The sequence below is a fragment of the Protopterus annectens genome, chromosome 9.part0 (genome assembly GCF_019279795.1).
Source record: "Protopterus annectens isolate FY-2018-M chromosome 9.part0, PAN1.0, whole genome shotgun sequence".
In the NCBI taxonomy this organism is placed as follows: Eukaryota; Metazoa; Chordata; order Ceratodontiformes; family Protopteridae; genus Protopterus; species Protopterus annectens.
Genome location: NC_056743.1, coordinates 891,546,339 through 891,562,054, shown reverse-complemented (window position 1 = coordinate 891,562,054; position 15,716 = coordinate 891,546,339). Strand labels below are relative to the sequence as shown.

The 15,716-nt window shown below is 43.7% G+C and overlaps 1 protein-coding gene across 1 annotated transcript in view; it reads left to right on the top strand.

Annotated features, from left to right (window-relative positions):
* The window catches only part of R3HDM2 (R3H domain containing 2), a 2,908,810-nt gene that overhangs the window by 1,740,378 nt on the left and 1,152,716 nt on the right, over positions 1-15,716 (top strand). The window contains exon 10 of the mRNA XM_044083626.1: positions 6,121-6,247. Coding sequence (XP_043939561.1) covers positions 6,121-6,247 — 127 coding nt within the window. The remainder of the gene's footprint in view (positions 1-6,120; positions 6,248-15,716) is intronic.

Sequence of the window (15,716 nt, the reverse complement as noted above, 5' to 3'; positions counted from 1 at the left end):
GCATTTGAGTTTATAATTTCCAGGAACCTTTGGGCTAAGGTGCTGGGGCTTGAGTAGTGCTCCCAGTTAATGTTTGAGTAGTTGAAGTCGCCCAATATAATGGTGTTCGGAGAGATCTTCATGTTCTCCAATGTTTTCAGGAAAGCCGAGTGGGATTCCTGACTTTGAGAAGGTGGTCTGTAGGATGCTATAAACTGAAAAGCAGTCTTGCCCACTGTTAGTTGCACATGGATGGTCTCCGATACTTCGTGCAATGCCACTAACCTGGAGGTGTGGATATCCTTGATAAATATGGAAACTCCCCATCCTTTTGTGATTCGGTCTGGGTTTTGGGGCCGAAAAGCATGATATGAGGTATAGCCTGTTAGTGCTGGGGTGCTCTCTGGAGCCTTGAACCAGGTTTCTGTCACTGCACAGATATCGATGGTCTCCATATTGAGGAGAGATTCGAGTTCGTGCATCTTGAGGTTAAGACTTCTGGCGTTTAGCAGCATTACCCTTAGTTTCTTGTTCCTTGTGCTGTCTATGGGGGTGGGTTTGACTTTTGAGCCTTGCCTAAAAAGGCACTATGGGGGTGGCAAGAGCCTTTGCCAATATCCGAAAGCCCAGTGGTGACAGGTGCAAGCCGTCCCTAGCGAAGCAACGTGGCTTGTCGAGCATGTCATCCCAGGCTGACAGACACTGGATCCCCTTTGAATGACACCAAAATTTTAGCCAATTGTTAAAATCGATCATTTTGTCTTTGTACTGTGGCATCATTCTAGGTGAGGGTAAGATGCTGCTCAAGGTCAGGGTCATACCAGCCTGGGCTACATGATCAGAGAGCTCCTCTATGTCTCTTTTCATGTAGCCCAGGGAGGTACGTCTCAGGTCATTCACACCAGCATGTACAATGACTGAGTCATATTTGCATTTGCTTTGGAGTGACCTGAGTGCTTGCGTTATGTGGCGTATCCTAGCACCCGACAGGCAGCTCACCGTGACCTTCTCTTTATTCAGCCTGGTGAGCGGGACGTCAGTGTGTCTGACAATAGAGTCACCTATTACAAGAGTATCAGGTGTGTTATTCAGCCTTAAGGGCTGTGGCTGCTTGGCACACTGACTTTGTGGGTTATGTGTTGTGCGTGTTTTGTTTTGAGGTAGCGTTTGCTTGGATGTCTGCTTTGGAGGTCTCTGTTGCTTAGGTAGATTTTTATTTAGAGCCTCCGAGTATGTTTTTGTGTATTTATGTATTTTGTTCGCTGATGTGGTGGGACTATGTGATACTGGAATTGTGTTGTGTGAGGTTACCTTCTCCTCCTGACTGGTTACACCAGTTTTGAGATGAGAGAGCTCAGCCTCCAGTTTGGCTAAATAGTTGCATCTCTCACATATATTTGAACCTGTTTGGAGGAGGAGAGGGTTGTCCGTGTACATGAGACAGTTGTAACATTGCCTCAAAATTCCCAGATTCACCGGCTGGACTGGAGAGGAAACCATTGACTGACCTTTGGACATGCTAGAGTAATATAGGGAAACTGAATTTAAGATGGACCAATAGAGGACAGGGTAATCGTAGAGAGTATAAGAGTAAGTAGTGCTTATGGTTTAATGGTGCTAACTTGTAGGATTACTTAATTGGACCAGTGAAGGGCTTCAGAATGAGAATATGGTGTTTAAATTGAGAGATAGAGCAGTTCTAAGGGAAAAAGTGAAGAGCAGATTTTGTGGAGCCAGGAATAGTTTAAACCCAATTAGGTGGTGCTGCCCACTGTTGCTCTATGCTCAAAAACGCACAAAAGAGGGTTTTAAGAGAGGAAGATGAAGGAGTTTTGGAATTGACCCAAAATGGCCAATAAAACTACAGTTTCAAGTCAGTAACCACTCCCACAGGGGCAGGCAGGCTGCTCAATGTTTTTCACTGCCACTGATCAACAGAGAGACTTCCCTTTAGCCCAAGCAAAAAATGGCCTCACAGAAGCTTACAAACATTTCAAGAACAGCAAGCCTGTAACTGAACTTTTTTAAATCTCAGAAAAGTGAGAGAAAAGCAAGATTTTTTTTTGTTTTTTTCAGAGATAGCAGAGGTTCACAAGTATCAACAAGTTATAACAGTGCAGTAAATGACCCCACACAAGAGTGCTAGGCCAAAGACAGATAAAATGCAAGTTTTGAGAAAAAAACGATTTTAAAAATAAGTGCAAACAGGAAATTCAGTAAACAGCTCTAGGTTGTGTTCTAAATACAGTTACTAATGCAGAAATCAAGTTTAACAAGCCAGAAAATGCTCAAAATAGGTGGCTATGCAGAAAAACTTAGCAAATAAACAGAGGAAAAATACTTAAAATCTCAAAAGTGGCTCCTTTCTTCTCTCAGCGTTTTCTCCTCTTGGTGGGTGCTTCACCAACAGCCAACAAGCCTGAAAAGATGCCAAAACCATGAGGCAACCAGGTTTTAAGAGAGGAAGATGGAGTTTTGGAATTGACCCAAAATGGCCAATAAAACTACAGTTTCAAGTCAGTAACCACTCCCACAGAGGCAGGCAGGCTGCTCAATGTTTTTCACTGCCACTGATCAACAAAGAGACTTCCCTTTAGCCCAAGCAAAAATGGCCTCACAGAAACTTACAAACAGTTCAAGAACAGCAAGCATGTAACTGAACTTTTTTAAATCTCAGAAAAGTGGGAAAAAAGCTAGAATTTTTTTTTTTTTTCAGAGATAGCAGAGGTTCACAAGTATCAACAAGTTATAACAGTGCAGTAAATGACCCCACACAAGAGTGCTAGGCCAAAGACAGATAAAATGCAAGTTTTGAGAAAAAAACAATTTTAAAAATAAGTGCAAACAGGAAATTCAGTAAACAGCTCTAGGTTGTGCTCTAAATACAGTTACTAATGCAGAAATCAAGTTTAACAAGCCAGAAAATGCTCAAAATAGGCGGCTATGCAGAAAAACTTAACAAATAAACAGAGGAACAATACTTAAAATCTCAAAAGTGGCTCCTTTCTTTTCTCAACGTTTTCTCCTCTTGGTGGGTGCTTCACCAACAGCCAACATTAAATAGAAGGACGTAGAATAGTTGTATAAAATCTTACCATAACCATTGATGTCCTCTTCTGTGTTGCAGTATTGTATCCCACCCACCTTCCCCCCCACATCTTGCTCTTTACTAGGATGACTCCTTTTTTTAAACTCCCTGTGTTTTTTTTCCCTCATGGGGCTACCTTATTCTGAGGAATGTACATGCGGGTGTCCCTTTTATGGCTGACGTTTTCTGTGCCTTTGTGCAACGTCCCATGTAGAGGCAGTGGCATTAAGCTTTTGTATACAGGCTGGACGTTGGGTTGTGGAGCAGAATACAAACCCATATGTAAAGAATAGACATCTATGGTTATTTGTAAGGTTTTACTCAGCTATGCATTCTCATTGGAGAGGATAGTTCTCACTGACATAGAACTGGATGCTTTCCAGAAGCTGTGATTTTGCCCAGATAAGGGGCTGAATAAATCAGAGTTGGCAGCCTAACTGAGAATGCAAGTGATGGTCCAGAGCCAAACCCTTGTTTGTCTTTTTGGGCTTGGTGACCACCACAGTCTTCAGACTGCTATTTGTATGCTTGACAATGCTAATTTTACATTGTATTTTGAGGTGTCCATAGTTGCAGAACTACAAACATGTTCTTGGAGCTGCTTCTGGTGTTGGACCATTGTCATATGGAAACTGGAGCAGTGTAGTCTCTTTAACAGTTTCCAAGTAGACATCTTGCTGCAGCAGTTGAAACTGTTAGGTTTTCATGAAAGGTGATTCACTGGTATGGTTGAAAACTCATCTCAGTTTCTCCTTAGTTCAGGTGAAGTGATCTCCCTAGAGAGAGGGGACTTCACGTCAGTCATTTTTGATTGCAGTATATTCTTATGTCCCTGAAGGTATTAGAGGAAAAGCTGTTTTCATGGCTCCTCCTAATTCAGTCTGACAACCAGTTAATTGTTTGGTGTGTTGGCAAACTAGAGGAAACAAGATTCTACTCCTCCTACAGAGAGATTGTTTGCATTCTGAGTGAAGTACGCATGCTTGCCGTATGGGCTGAGCTGCTTCTGCACTTTTCTCCTAGAACTGTCATTTCAGTAGTAGTGTCTGGTTTGCATCTTTCAAAAGGTGCTCTTAAGATTAACCTTTTGCGTCTCAAGAGAGTGGTTATCCCCCTCTTTTCCTTTGTACAGCAGGGCAGATGGGGGTACCATGGTGTATGCACTGTTTCAATGTCATTAAAGTTTGTATTTTGGAAAATGATTTCCTGGTGCCCATCACCTCTCGGAGGATTTTGGAGCTTTTCAGGCCTTTGGGTGATAAAACTGTTTCAGGCCTTTCATAAGCATCACATGTCCCCAATGACAAGCCTACATTTCATCCTGCAAGAGGTTTTTGAATTGTCTGAACCATTTCATTCTTATTTATTATTCACTATCCTTCCTACCGTAGATGTGCACTGACTGCTAAGGTGCTACCTGATTTAGGTGGGACGTAAAGTCTCCTTTGCTGTAGAGAAGGAAGGGCTGGTAGTCACCAAGCAAGCACTTTGTTTACTGGGGTAGTGCACTGATAAGTGATGAATTTCAAGCCCATTCCAGTTTGTCATCTGCATTGTCGTTTGTCATCTGGTGGCTCACTACCCATTGAAAGATGCAGTTATCAAATGGCCTCTCCATTAGAAGGGTGAATGCTTTCACTACTTGCTTTAAGAATGCTGCCACTGCAGATCTTTAAGCAGTTGATCATCCATTAGCAATTTCTCCAAACACCCTTTTCTGGAATGCTGCTTAAAGTGTCATACCTACTTTGTTATATTGCTATATCAGGGCACATCATTCTGATTTTCTTGTCTTTTGGCTGTTCTCCATTTCCTTCCATTTGTGGATTTTATAGCTAGATGTCCAGTCTACTTGGAGAACCATGAAGGAAAGTTCCAATTTTGGATATTATAGATTTTCTTAACGTATCAATTGATTTGCAGCTTTGATGTTCATTCATGAGTGCTGTATAGCCTTACTTTCTTCTCTGTGGTTAGACAGTCTCGCCATTCAGCCACAGTCGTATACATCAGGCAAGTTTATATTTGTACATTAGTTGTTAATAGTGCAAGCATCAAGCCTTCTTTGACTTTTTCTTGATATTCAGGAAGAATGCTTGTGCATTGGATGCAGTCATAAACCCACCAAGGAAGGGAACCAAAATGAATCGGATGAATACATCATTTTCGTACGAGTGAGTCTTCCTTTGTGGGTAAATACCCTTTTGCCATACTCTTCAGTTTGGTTGGCTCCATCTATTGTCTGTTGGAATTCCCTATAAGCTGAGTATATTTTTATGCATCCTAGTGCACTGTTTTTTTGTTTGTTTCAGGAATTACAGGTAGTCCTCAGTAAGAGGATGAGGATGCACTAGTCAGCAGAAGGGCTAGGCATGCTTTCCTTTTCTTATGCATGACATCATGACAAGTGCAGGAGCTGACGACAAAGAGAAAAAAAATTGAACTTGGGGATTGCCAGAGAAAAATCCCTGAAGTCTACTTGCTGAGGAGGGCTCCATCATAGATCAGTTGATATGGTAATATAACTGTTATACATTCTTTTTAGTAGAATACATGTAATATCTTTCAAGAGGCTATTGGTGTGCAGAATCTATCTAAGTTTCTGTTAATACGCTATTCTTTCCTCATATTGAGTTATTGTTGACTTTACTATTTCACATTGGATTGTTTTATTTTGTGTGTAGTACCTGTTATGATGACCATGTCCTGCTCTGACCAGGAAAGTGCTTTTTTGAAATTTTCAGAATTAATGATGTATTGTTTGTATATTGTGGCTTGCTGTATTACCAGACACTGTATATCCTAATACTTTTAATTAAGCAGATTGTTTGGAATAAGTTTGTGCTTTAGGGTGAAATCAATACTCTTGACTGATTTGCTAGTCAAAACTGTGGCATTCCCAAGCTGAGCCAGTGCAGATTATCTTGGGGCTATGCATATACATCCCCTACTGCACTGCTCTGTTAAGCCATCATCTTAATGTATATTTCTTAAGCTGCATTTAATTATACAACTGTTTTCCAAGTGATTTTAATTTGTTCTTTTCCTTTTAGTTACAGGTTTCATATTTCCCTCCTGGACAGTATGCAAATACAAATCAACAGTACCGTCCTGTTTCCCACCAGGTGCAATACAGCTCCCAGCGCAGTCAAACGCTTCCACAGCCACCTCAACAAGCAGGTGAAGAACCTTAAGTACTTCTGAGATGTATCTGGAATTATTATTGAATTGCATATGTTAAGTGTTTAAAAAAATGGTCCGTGGCATGGAGCACTGAAGCCCTATGATAATTCAGGCTTTGTTAGTGGGGTGGGTGGAGGTGAGTTGCTAATGTCATCTTGCCTATTCTGATGGTGTAGAAAGGTAGTCTGTCCTGCTGCACTTCCAACTCCATTGTCAAAGAGGTGCATATAATGCAGCACATGGGCCAGTGATGTGCGTTTGACTCTGTCAAGCTACTTTCAAACAATAGCCTTCATAGGGCGTTTGTGGGAATGTGCATGCCCACAGACAAAAGCACAGCAGGCCCTCTTGTATAATGTCAGCTGCCAGAGGTTGAAGATCATAGCACCAAAAACCTTGGTAGCTGCTTGGATAATGGCTCCCTGCAGTTGCCTCTTGTTCCACTGGTGAAAGAATTGGTTCTTCATTCACAGGAGGGTTGGATGGTTAACAGACTGTAGGGAAAATAGCATTTGGGTAATTTCTGTAAATTGTGAAAGCATGATTAGTTTGGTGATAGCTTTTGTGATTCATTACACAGAGTCTCTCCACATTACATTTTTTGTATTTTTCTTTTAGGTAAGTGGTCATTGGCTGTGAAAGTGTGCACATTTCCTTTAAATGTGGTGTGCCTGCCTGTGAATGGCAAATATGTGGATAATATTCCTTGTACCACTCACTTGCCTAGAATTTCTTCAGATATTTGAAGAACTTCACTAGGCATTGTGGCAGAAGTGTGTCACTACGCCCAGATGCGCAGGTTGGAGGCTTTTTTTTAGTACTCATACCACTAGCTGAACTCGAATCACATGCTTGGATGAAGTCAGAGAAGTTGTCTCAAAATGTGAAATCTCCAATATTGCATGCACCTTTTAAGGTTAGTTTGCTGCTTAGTTTTAAAATGTTCCAGAATTCTTCTTGGAACTCCTTGCCATTTCTTCTTACATTTCTTTTTGCCTGAGTTTTGTTGGCACTGTTTATTTTTTTTCTCATGAAAATTGGATAAATAGTTATGGAATCCCTAGGGAAATTTGGAAAAGGAGGGTTGAAATATCTTAGAAGATGTCCTTCTATTCATATGCTGCAGCATTTATCACATTAGGGAGTTCACCTCAAGCTGAATCGTACGTCTGACAGTATACAAATGTCTAAATGCTACTGTAATGTACGTGTGATGCCACACACCATCTCATGTATGCCCACTGTAAAGAGACGTCTGCAATAAAGCAGATGTCAGCACGTACCAACCTCAGATATTTTCTGCCGCCTGTTCGATCTCCTGCTCCAGACGTTCGCTTGCCAGATTACTCATGATCCTTGGTTCGGATAAGTACTCTGTAGGGGTTTTCTTTCTTAAAATGTTGGCTGTTTGTTTTTTTTGGTGATTTCATGTCAACTAGGAAGGGCAAGTGTTAGTGTGGAATGTAGATTCCACATAAGGACTCCCACGACCTCTGCTTGTTCTTTCTAGACCCAGACCACGACCATACCGCTTGCTCTATCTGGAAGTCATTTGTTCCGAAAACCCTTAGGCGCTGTTTAGCTTCTCTTAAGCTTCATTTAGAGAACCAGTGCCTTAAGCGTTTAGCATATGAGATGGAGGTTACATTGGGCCCTTCGGATGAGCCATAATCAAAAAAGGCCAAGAACCCTTGTCCTGATCTTCTTGCTGCACCCTCTATTTCAGGCTTCCCTCCCGATGCCAGTGTAGGCCCGGAGGCTGTACTGGAGTCTGTGGATGTCCCTTCGGGTACCACAGGGGGATTGCCCCAAAGGCATCTACCAACATGTCCATGAGGGAATTGCAAGCATCCAGCTCAGGCAAAAGGGTGGGAACCGCGGCTTTTAACTTTCCGAAGGCTCGCATGGGGTCACCCAAATCACTCTGCGGGAAGATGTGCATAAGGACATCGTGGAGTGCAGGCAGATGTTTGGCCCATCCACCTTCCATCGCATGGAATCTCCCAAAAAGAGAAAAAAAAAAGAAAAAAAAAACACATTGCTCCTGTTTTGGCAGGCTTTTTCACAAAGCATGTTCAGTGCCTTCATGGCGCTGTGTCAGCCCTCACCTTCTGCTGTCCCTCTTCAGCCCTTTCTCTCCATCCACTCCCTTCAAGAGGACATCTGCAGACACCTCCTCAGATGAAGAGAAATCTTCAGGAGAAGAGTCCTTGGCTTACACCACCAAATAACTTCCCCTCTGGGTTATGCTTCTCCAGAGGAGCAATCTAATGGTATGGATTCCCCTAGAGAGGATATTTCCTTTGGTGAAACTATTTTGAAAATGAAAGAATTTTTTAAATGGGACTGCTGCCAAGTGTTGGACATACAAAAGAGGTATTATGACCTCCTGCAGATGGATTCTCCATCCCCTTCTGCCATTTCTCCGGTTCTGCTACCCTTCCTGGATGCTCTTACAAATGCATCTAAATACCCAGACTCTGCCTCCTGCTGCCAAGCGTCCTGATAGGATGTCCTTCATGGATGCATCTGCAGTCATAACAACTGGGTTGTCCTGTCGTCAGGCAGCCCTTCGGTCGGCCGGATTCCAAAGTCCGGGTCCGGCTTCGGCTGATGTCGCACTTCACCCGACGTCATCTCTGCTGGTCTTCGGGTATAAAGGCATCAGCCGACGCCATTTTCCTCAGTCTTTCTTGCCGCGTGGCGCCCGAAGCAGAAGCTGTTCGCAAGTGCCGGTCGGTCAGATCCAGAGATTACTACTACCGAATACTACTTCGAAGACTTCTAAAAGCTAAGTACCCCGTTGGGGACTCTTTCTTGCCTCAGCCGATGTCAGAAAAAGTCAATAACTGTTTAACTTGTGGGAAACAAATACCTCATAAAGATTTCCACTCTTACTGTTTGCCTTGTTTAGGCCCAGACCACGACGTAGCAGCCTGTTCGGCCTGTGCTTCATTCAACCGACGAACGCTTAGGCGTCGGTCGGAGTTTGCTGAACAGTTTTTCGGCTCAGATTTTGCGTACATTATGCCGTCGGATCCTCCGACTACCCAAATTGTTAAAAAACGCAAAGAAAAAGACCGACACTCGCGGTCCGCGGTTTCGGCCGAAACCATGATTAAGCAAACCGCGAGTGTCTCGGTTTCGGCCGAAACCGAGAAAACTGATCAAAGTACAGCTGAATCAATGACTACTACTGAGGTTCCTGCTACCTTACTTGAATCAGCCTCAGAAATTTTACCTACAACAGTGGTTTCTAGTGACTTATCAGACACCATCCCTTTGGATGTCTCTACCCCAGCACGTGGTGCTGCTAGGCCTCCTGCAGCCATGTCTATTAAGGCCTTTGCCAGGACTAAAGCAGCCAAATCTACTAAATCAGTGCCTGTTAAACCCCCCTCAACCAGGCCCACTTCTAGTTCACAAATGCTTACTCTGGCAGAAGATTTAATATCCTTAATTAGGGGATCTCAATCTCACCCAGACAGGGCCTCTCAGCCCCCAGAAAAGAGACCTAGAGCAGAGCCCCCCGAGCCTGTGTCCTCTGATGATTCTGCGGATGACTCAGATATTACAGACCAGCCAGAGGCTCCTTTCTCCAATTATGAACATTCAGATGCTGAAGAATCCATTCCAGCTGCTTCTCCACCAGAAGAATTCTCCTTTGGGGAAACCTTACATGCCATGCGAGAACAATTCCAATGGCAGGAACAGGATTTCTCAGATTCCAGAAAAAGACTTAGGACTTTTCTGCACCTTCCACAACACAGGCCTTTAGCTATACCTCCTGTCCTCTCTGTTGTGGACGATGCATTTAATGATGTCTGCACTGCACCAGATTCCTTACCTCCAGCCCCTGCCAAACCAGATAGATTTTACAGGGTACCAGACACTCATCATCACCTATACAAGGCCCCACTTGCAGACCCCGAAACTATATCCCAGGGTCCTAAGGCAGTAGCCTCGACCACAGCCAAAAACCCTATTCCTTCTGAAAGGGAAGCCAGGTCTTTAGACAGATGGGGCAAAAAAGTTTACACCTCCTCAGCTACTCTATCAGCTAGAGCTTTAAACTGTCAGTTTCACATGATACAATACCAAGAGTTTATGCTTGATCAGTTAACTAAAAAGCTATCCTCTGATGACTGTATAGATAAGAAATATGTTTTAGAAATGGTAAATAACATACAACAGGTTAGTAACCATTCCTTAAAATGTGGCTATGATGCACTGGAGGCTTCATTTAGATCAGCCATGACTGGCACAGTTATAAGAAGACATGCATGGCTGAAGGAACAGGTCTTACCGGATCATGTTAAAGCTAAGTTATTAGATGCTCCTATGGATAAGGCCAGTTTGTTTGGTACACCTGCCCAGCAGGTAATGAAGAAAATGGAAGAAAAGGCAAAATCTGTACAAACGGTTAAAGATTTCTTGCAGGTTCAGCCCCCAAGGTTTAGCAGGAACTGGCCTGCCAAAAATTGGTCCTTTCCTGACTCCACAAGATCCCAAAGGGGCAGGAATAGACGTTCCAGAGGCAGAAATCAATCCAGAGGGGTGCCTACAGAGGACGACAGTGGCAAGGTAATAACAGAGGCACAGACACAGCCACTACCACTACAACAGCACAATCACAGTGACTTGATTCTAATTCCGCCTACCAGGGAACAAATAGCAGCACCATTAGGCGGAAAATTAACCTTATTTTCGAAGAACTGGCACTATATCACAAAAGACAAGTGGATTTTGCAAACCATAGACCAAGGTTACAGGTTCCACTTCCACACTTTACCAGTCAAAAGAGGAATGCCAAACCTGCCTCCAAATCAAAAAACAGAAGCTCTACAGCAGATAATGCAATTAACAAAGATGAGAGCTGTGGAAAGAGTACCAATAACAGAACAAGGCAAAGGATTCTACTCCAGACTATTCCTAGTTCCAAGAAAGGAAAAATGTTGGAGACCTATTCTCGACCTGTCCACCTTAAATACATACATCATTGTCCCAAAATTCAAAATGCTGACCCTACAGCAACTTCTTCCCATGCTGGGCAAGGAGTGTTGGCTGGTAACTCTAGATCTCAAGGAGGCATACCTGCACGTCCCCATTCGACCAATTTGCAGAAGATACCTCAGATTTCTTGCAGGATCAGAGCACTATCAATTCTCAGCATTGCCCTTTGGCTTATCTACTGCTTCCAGAGTATTCACAAAATGCCTGGCATCAGTAATCGCCCACTGCAGACTACAGGGAATCCAAATTTATCCATACCTGGATGACTGCCTGCTACAAGGGGACAACAAAAGCAAGCTGACAACAGATTTACAAAGGGTCATTTACTTGCTACAAGCACTGGGATACACAGTCAATTTACAAAAGTCAAGGCTGATACCATCCCAAACAAGGACATTCTTGGGCGCGGAATTGGACACAGTAAAACAAATGGCATTCCTAACCGCAGAAAAACAAAAAGAACTCCCTCTTTACTTCTTGGCACTAACAAGACAGAACAAGCTAACAGCAAGAAAAGTTCTGCAGGCTTTGGGCTTCATGGCATCATGTATAATCTTGGTTCCACATGCCAGACTACATATGAGAAAACTACAGTGGTACCTAAAGAATTTATGGTCCCAACACAGGCACAGCCTAGAAGCAGAAATTCCACTAATCCCATGCCTAAAACAGGAGTTCCTATGGTGGGCTCAAGCATGCCAGTCAAACCCAGGCCTACCCTTTCACAACTATCAAGCAAGCCAAACCATCACAACAGACGCCTCAGACCTAGGATGGGGGGCTCACATGCTGGACAAATGCGTACAAGGATTGTGGGCCTTGGGACCAGCTTCACCTGCACATCAACCTAAAAGAAATGCTGGCAGTAAAACTGGCAATCCAAAAATTCAGACCATTTCTCAAAGAAGGCCATTTGATGATAAGGACAGACAACACCACAGTCATGTGGTACATCAACAAACAGGGAAGCACTCATTCATACCCCTATGCAGAATGACTTTGGACCTTTGGAACCTGGCACTCAGCTACAACATCCAGTTACAGGCAATATTTGTACCGGAAAGGAGAATACTCTAGCAGACATGTTAAGCAGAACCACCTCGGATGCTCACGAATGGATGCTACACCCGGACATCTTCAAGACCATCTCAAAGAAATGGGGAATGCCACAGATAGATCTATTCGCTTCCCTCTCAATCACCAGCTCAAAAATTCTGCACAAGGACATTCCACCCACTTGCATGGAAAGTGGATTCGCTCTCCTTCAGCTGGAAAGGTCTGACAGCATATGCATTCCCACCTCTTCCCTTGATACACAAGGTATTACTAAAAATCAAGGAGGAACGTCCAAGGATAATCCTGATAGCTCCAAACTGGCCAAGACAACACTGGTACCCATTGCTGAGGAGCATGTCTCGGGACAAAATGTGGTCAATAACCCTGATGCCTTTGATGCTAACTCAGAACAACTACAGCATCATGCATCCAAACCTAAAAACGTTGCAGCTGACTGCATGGAACATCACATAGCAGCAACTAATCCAGAACTTTCCCAAAGGGTTAAAGACATTATCCTTGAAGCCCGCAGACCTTCAACAAGAAGGAACTATGCAGGAAAATGGAAAAGGTTTGTCATTTGGAGTGCTGAAAGAGGAAAAGATGTGTCGAATATAGATATTGCTAACATTCTGGAGTATTTGGCAGAGCTTCTACATACAGGCCTGTCCTATTCCTCCAGCAAAATACATGCATCAGCTATTTCAGCAGAATACAGCTTTGATCCACCTGTCTTTTCACATCCTTTACTCAGGCAGTTCCTCAGAGGGATCAAGAATGTAAAACCTCCTAGGAAACCACCATTGCCAGCTTGGGATTTGAACTTTGTGCTAGAAAAGTTGACACTCGCACCTTTTGAACCAGCAGCAACAGCAGACCTACAGCATCTATCGTGGAAAACTGCTTTCCTACTGGCAATAACCTCAGCAAGGAGGGTTTCTGAACTTCAGGCCCTAATGGCAGTAAAACCCTTCCTAATCTTCCACCAAGATAGTGTCCATGAGGACTAATCCTACATTTATGCCTAAGGTGGTATCCAGAGTGTCTTTAAACCAGGCAATCCACCTACCTACCTTCTTCCCCAACCCACAAAACAGAGGGAAAGAATGCTGCATACCTTGGATGTACATAGACGGCTACGCTACTACCTGGACAGAACAAAAGTAACAGAAAAACTGACCAGCTTTTGTAGCCTATGCAACAGGAAGGGAAGGAAAAGCTATTTCCAAACAGACAATCTCCAAATGGATAGGAAATTGCATACGATTCTGTTACTCCTTCCATGGAAAACCAATTCCACAGAACATAAGGCCTCATTCTACAAGGGCAACAGCCACTACCACAGCCTTCTTATGAGGAGTGGCAACCAAGGACATTATTGAGGCGGCTACTTGGACCTCCGTGCATACATTTGCCAAGCATTATAATTTACCTCTGTATTCCAGATCCCGAGCAGGGTTTGCCACTGCTGTACTGCAAGGGATTCTAACCACACCATAATCTCTTCTTCCTCCTCCCCTAGTTGGCTATGGTATTCTACCCAGTTGTTATGACTGCAGATGCATCCATGAAGGACATAGTACAGTTTTGTACCTACCATAAATGTAGATGTCCGAACTGGATAGCATCTGCAGTCAGGATTACCCTCCCTCCTTCCCCTCTGTGGTACTCCTAGGGTATTTACCCTCCTAATAGCTAGCTGGTGGGGGGAGTCTCTTATGGTGTATTTGTTTGTATATATGTACATACATGCTTATTTTTTGTGTTTGCCTTCTATCTTTTTGGAAACATTGGCATTTACCCAAAATTTAGCCCCCCAAGAGGGCAACTGGCATCTGGGGCAAGAAACACTGAGGAAAATGGCGTCAGCTGATGCCTTTATACCCGAAGACCAGCAGAGATGACGTCGGGTGAAGTGCGACATCAGCCGAAGCCGGACCCGGACTTTGGAATCCGGCCGACCGAAGGGCTGCCTGACGACAGGACAACCCAGTTGTTATGACTGCAGATGCTATCCAGTTCGGACATCTACATTTATGGTAGGTACAAAACTGTACTTTTTACAAGGTGCCTGAGAACTCTGAATTCCTATTCAAAGCCCCTTCTGCAGACCCAACTACCATATCAGTTTCAGGTGATAAGGCATTCATATTACTGACCTCCTCTTCTTGACTGTCCTCTGATAAAGAGAGCAAAGTAATGGAGAGACTGGGGAAAAAAGTTTACACCTCTGCCACTTTGGCCTTCAGGGCAATTAATTATCAGACCCACATGGCCAGATACTCTCTGGCTCTCCTGTCAGATGCAAGAAAGCTCCTCTCAGAGCTCCCGGATTTTCTGTCCACCATCCTCAACTCCTCTGCCCAGGTTACTAGGCATTTCATCAAGTGCATTTATGATGCTGAGGATGCCTCAGCCAGGGCAGCTGCCTCTGGGTTGGTCATGAGAAGATATTCCTGGCTCAGGTTACAACCCTTACCTGATGACATCAAGGCCAAACTGATAGATGGCCCCTCTAGATAATAAAGTCTTATTTGGTAGCTCAGCTGCAGACCTTCACAAATCATTACAGGAAAAAGGCAAGAAGCTCTAGGATCTTAAACGTATCCTTGTTTCTCATCTCCCCAGGTTCCAGGGGAACTACCCAGAAAGACTACCTTTGTTAGGAAACCAGTTATGCCTTCTTCCTTTAAAAGTAAGAGAGAACTCCTGAAACAAGTTTCTTCAAAGTCTGCTCCACCCTCACCTTCTCAGAAACGGCCTTTTTCAGTCCCAGTCCAAGCCTGGTAGCCTGTGACCATCTGCCTCCAGGGCCATCCATTCCTCTGTTCCTTCGCCTTTCTCTCTCTCTTCTTGCTTGGAATCAGATCACTCAGGACTCTTGGGTCCTCTCCATCATCCAAAAAGAATGTGTCATGGTTTGGAAAACCCTCGTCTCCTCCAGAGGCATCCAAACAAGCACCAGAAGAACAACTAGAATTCTTCCCTCAGGTAATTTCTGTTCTTCTCTCTCAGGGGACGCTTCAAGAGGTCCCTTCCTCTCAACTGGGAGAATGATTGTACTCCACGATGTTTTTGGTCCCCAGGAAGGATGTCCCTTGGAAGACCCATCCTGGACCTTTCCCATTTAAACACCTTTGTAAAAGTTCCCTTCTTTCAGATGCTGACTTTCCCCACTCTTCTTCCCCAGGCATTCATGTTATCACGGGACATCAAAGATGCCTACCTTCACATTCCTCTTCACCCTCGGTTCAGGAAATCTTTGTTTTTCTGTTTCCTCATATTTTCAGTTCTGTACTTTGCCCTTTGGTCTCTGTACGGCACCAAATGTCTTCACAATATGCTCAACTCCTGTTATAGTTTATTGCAGACTACAGGGAGTTCAGATTTTCCCTTT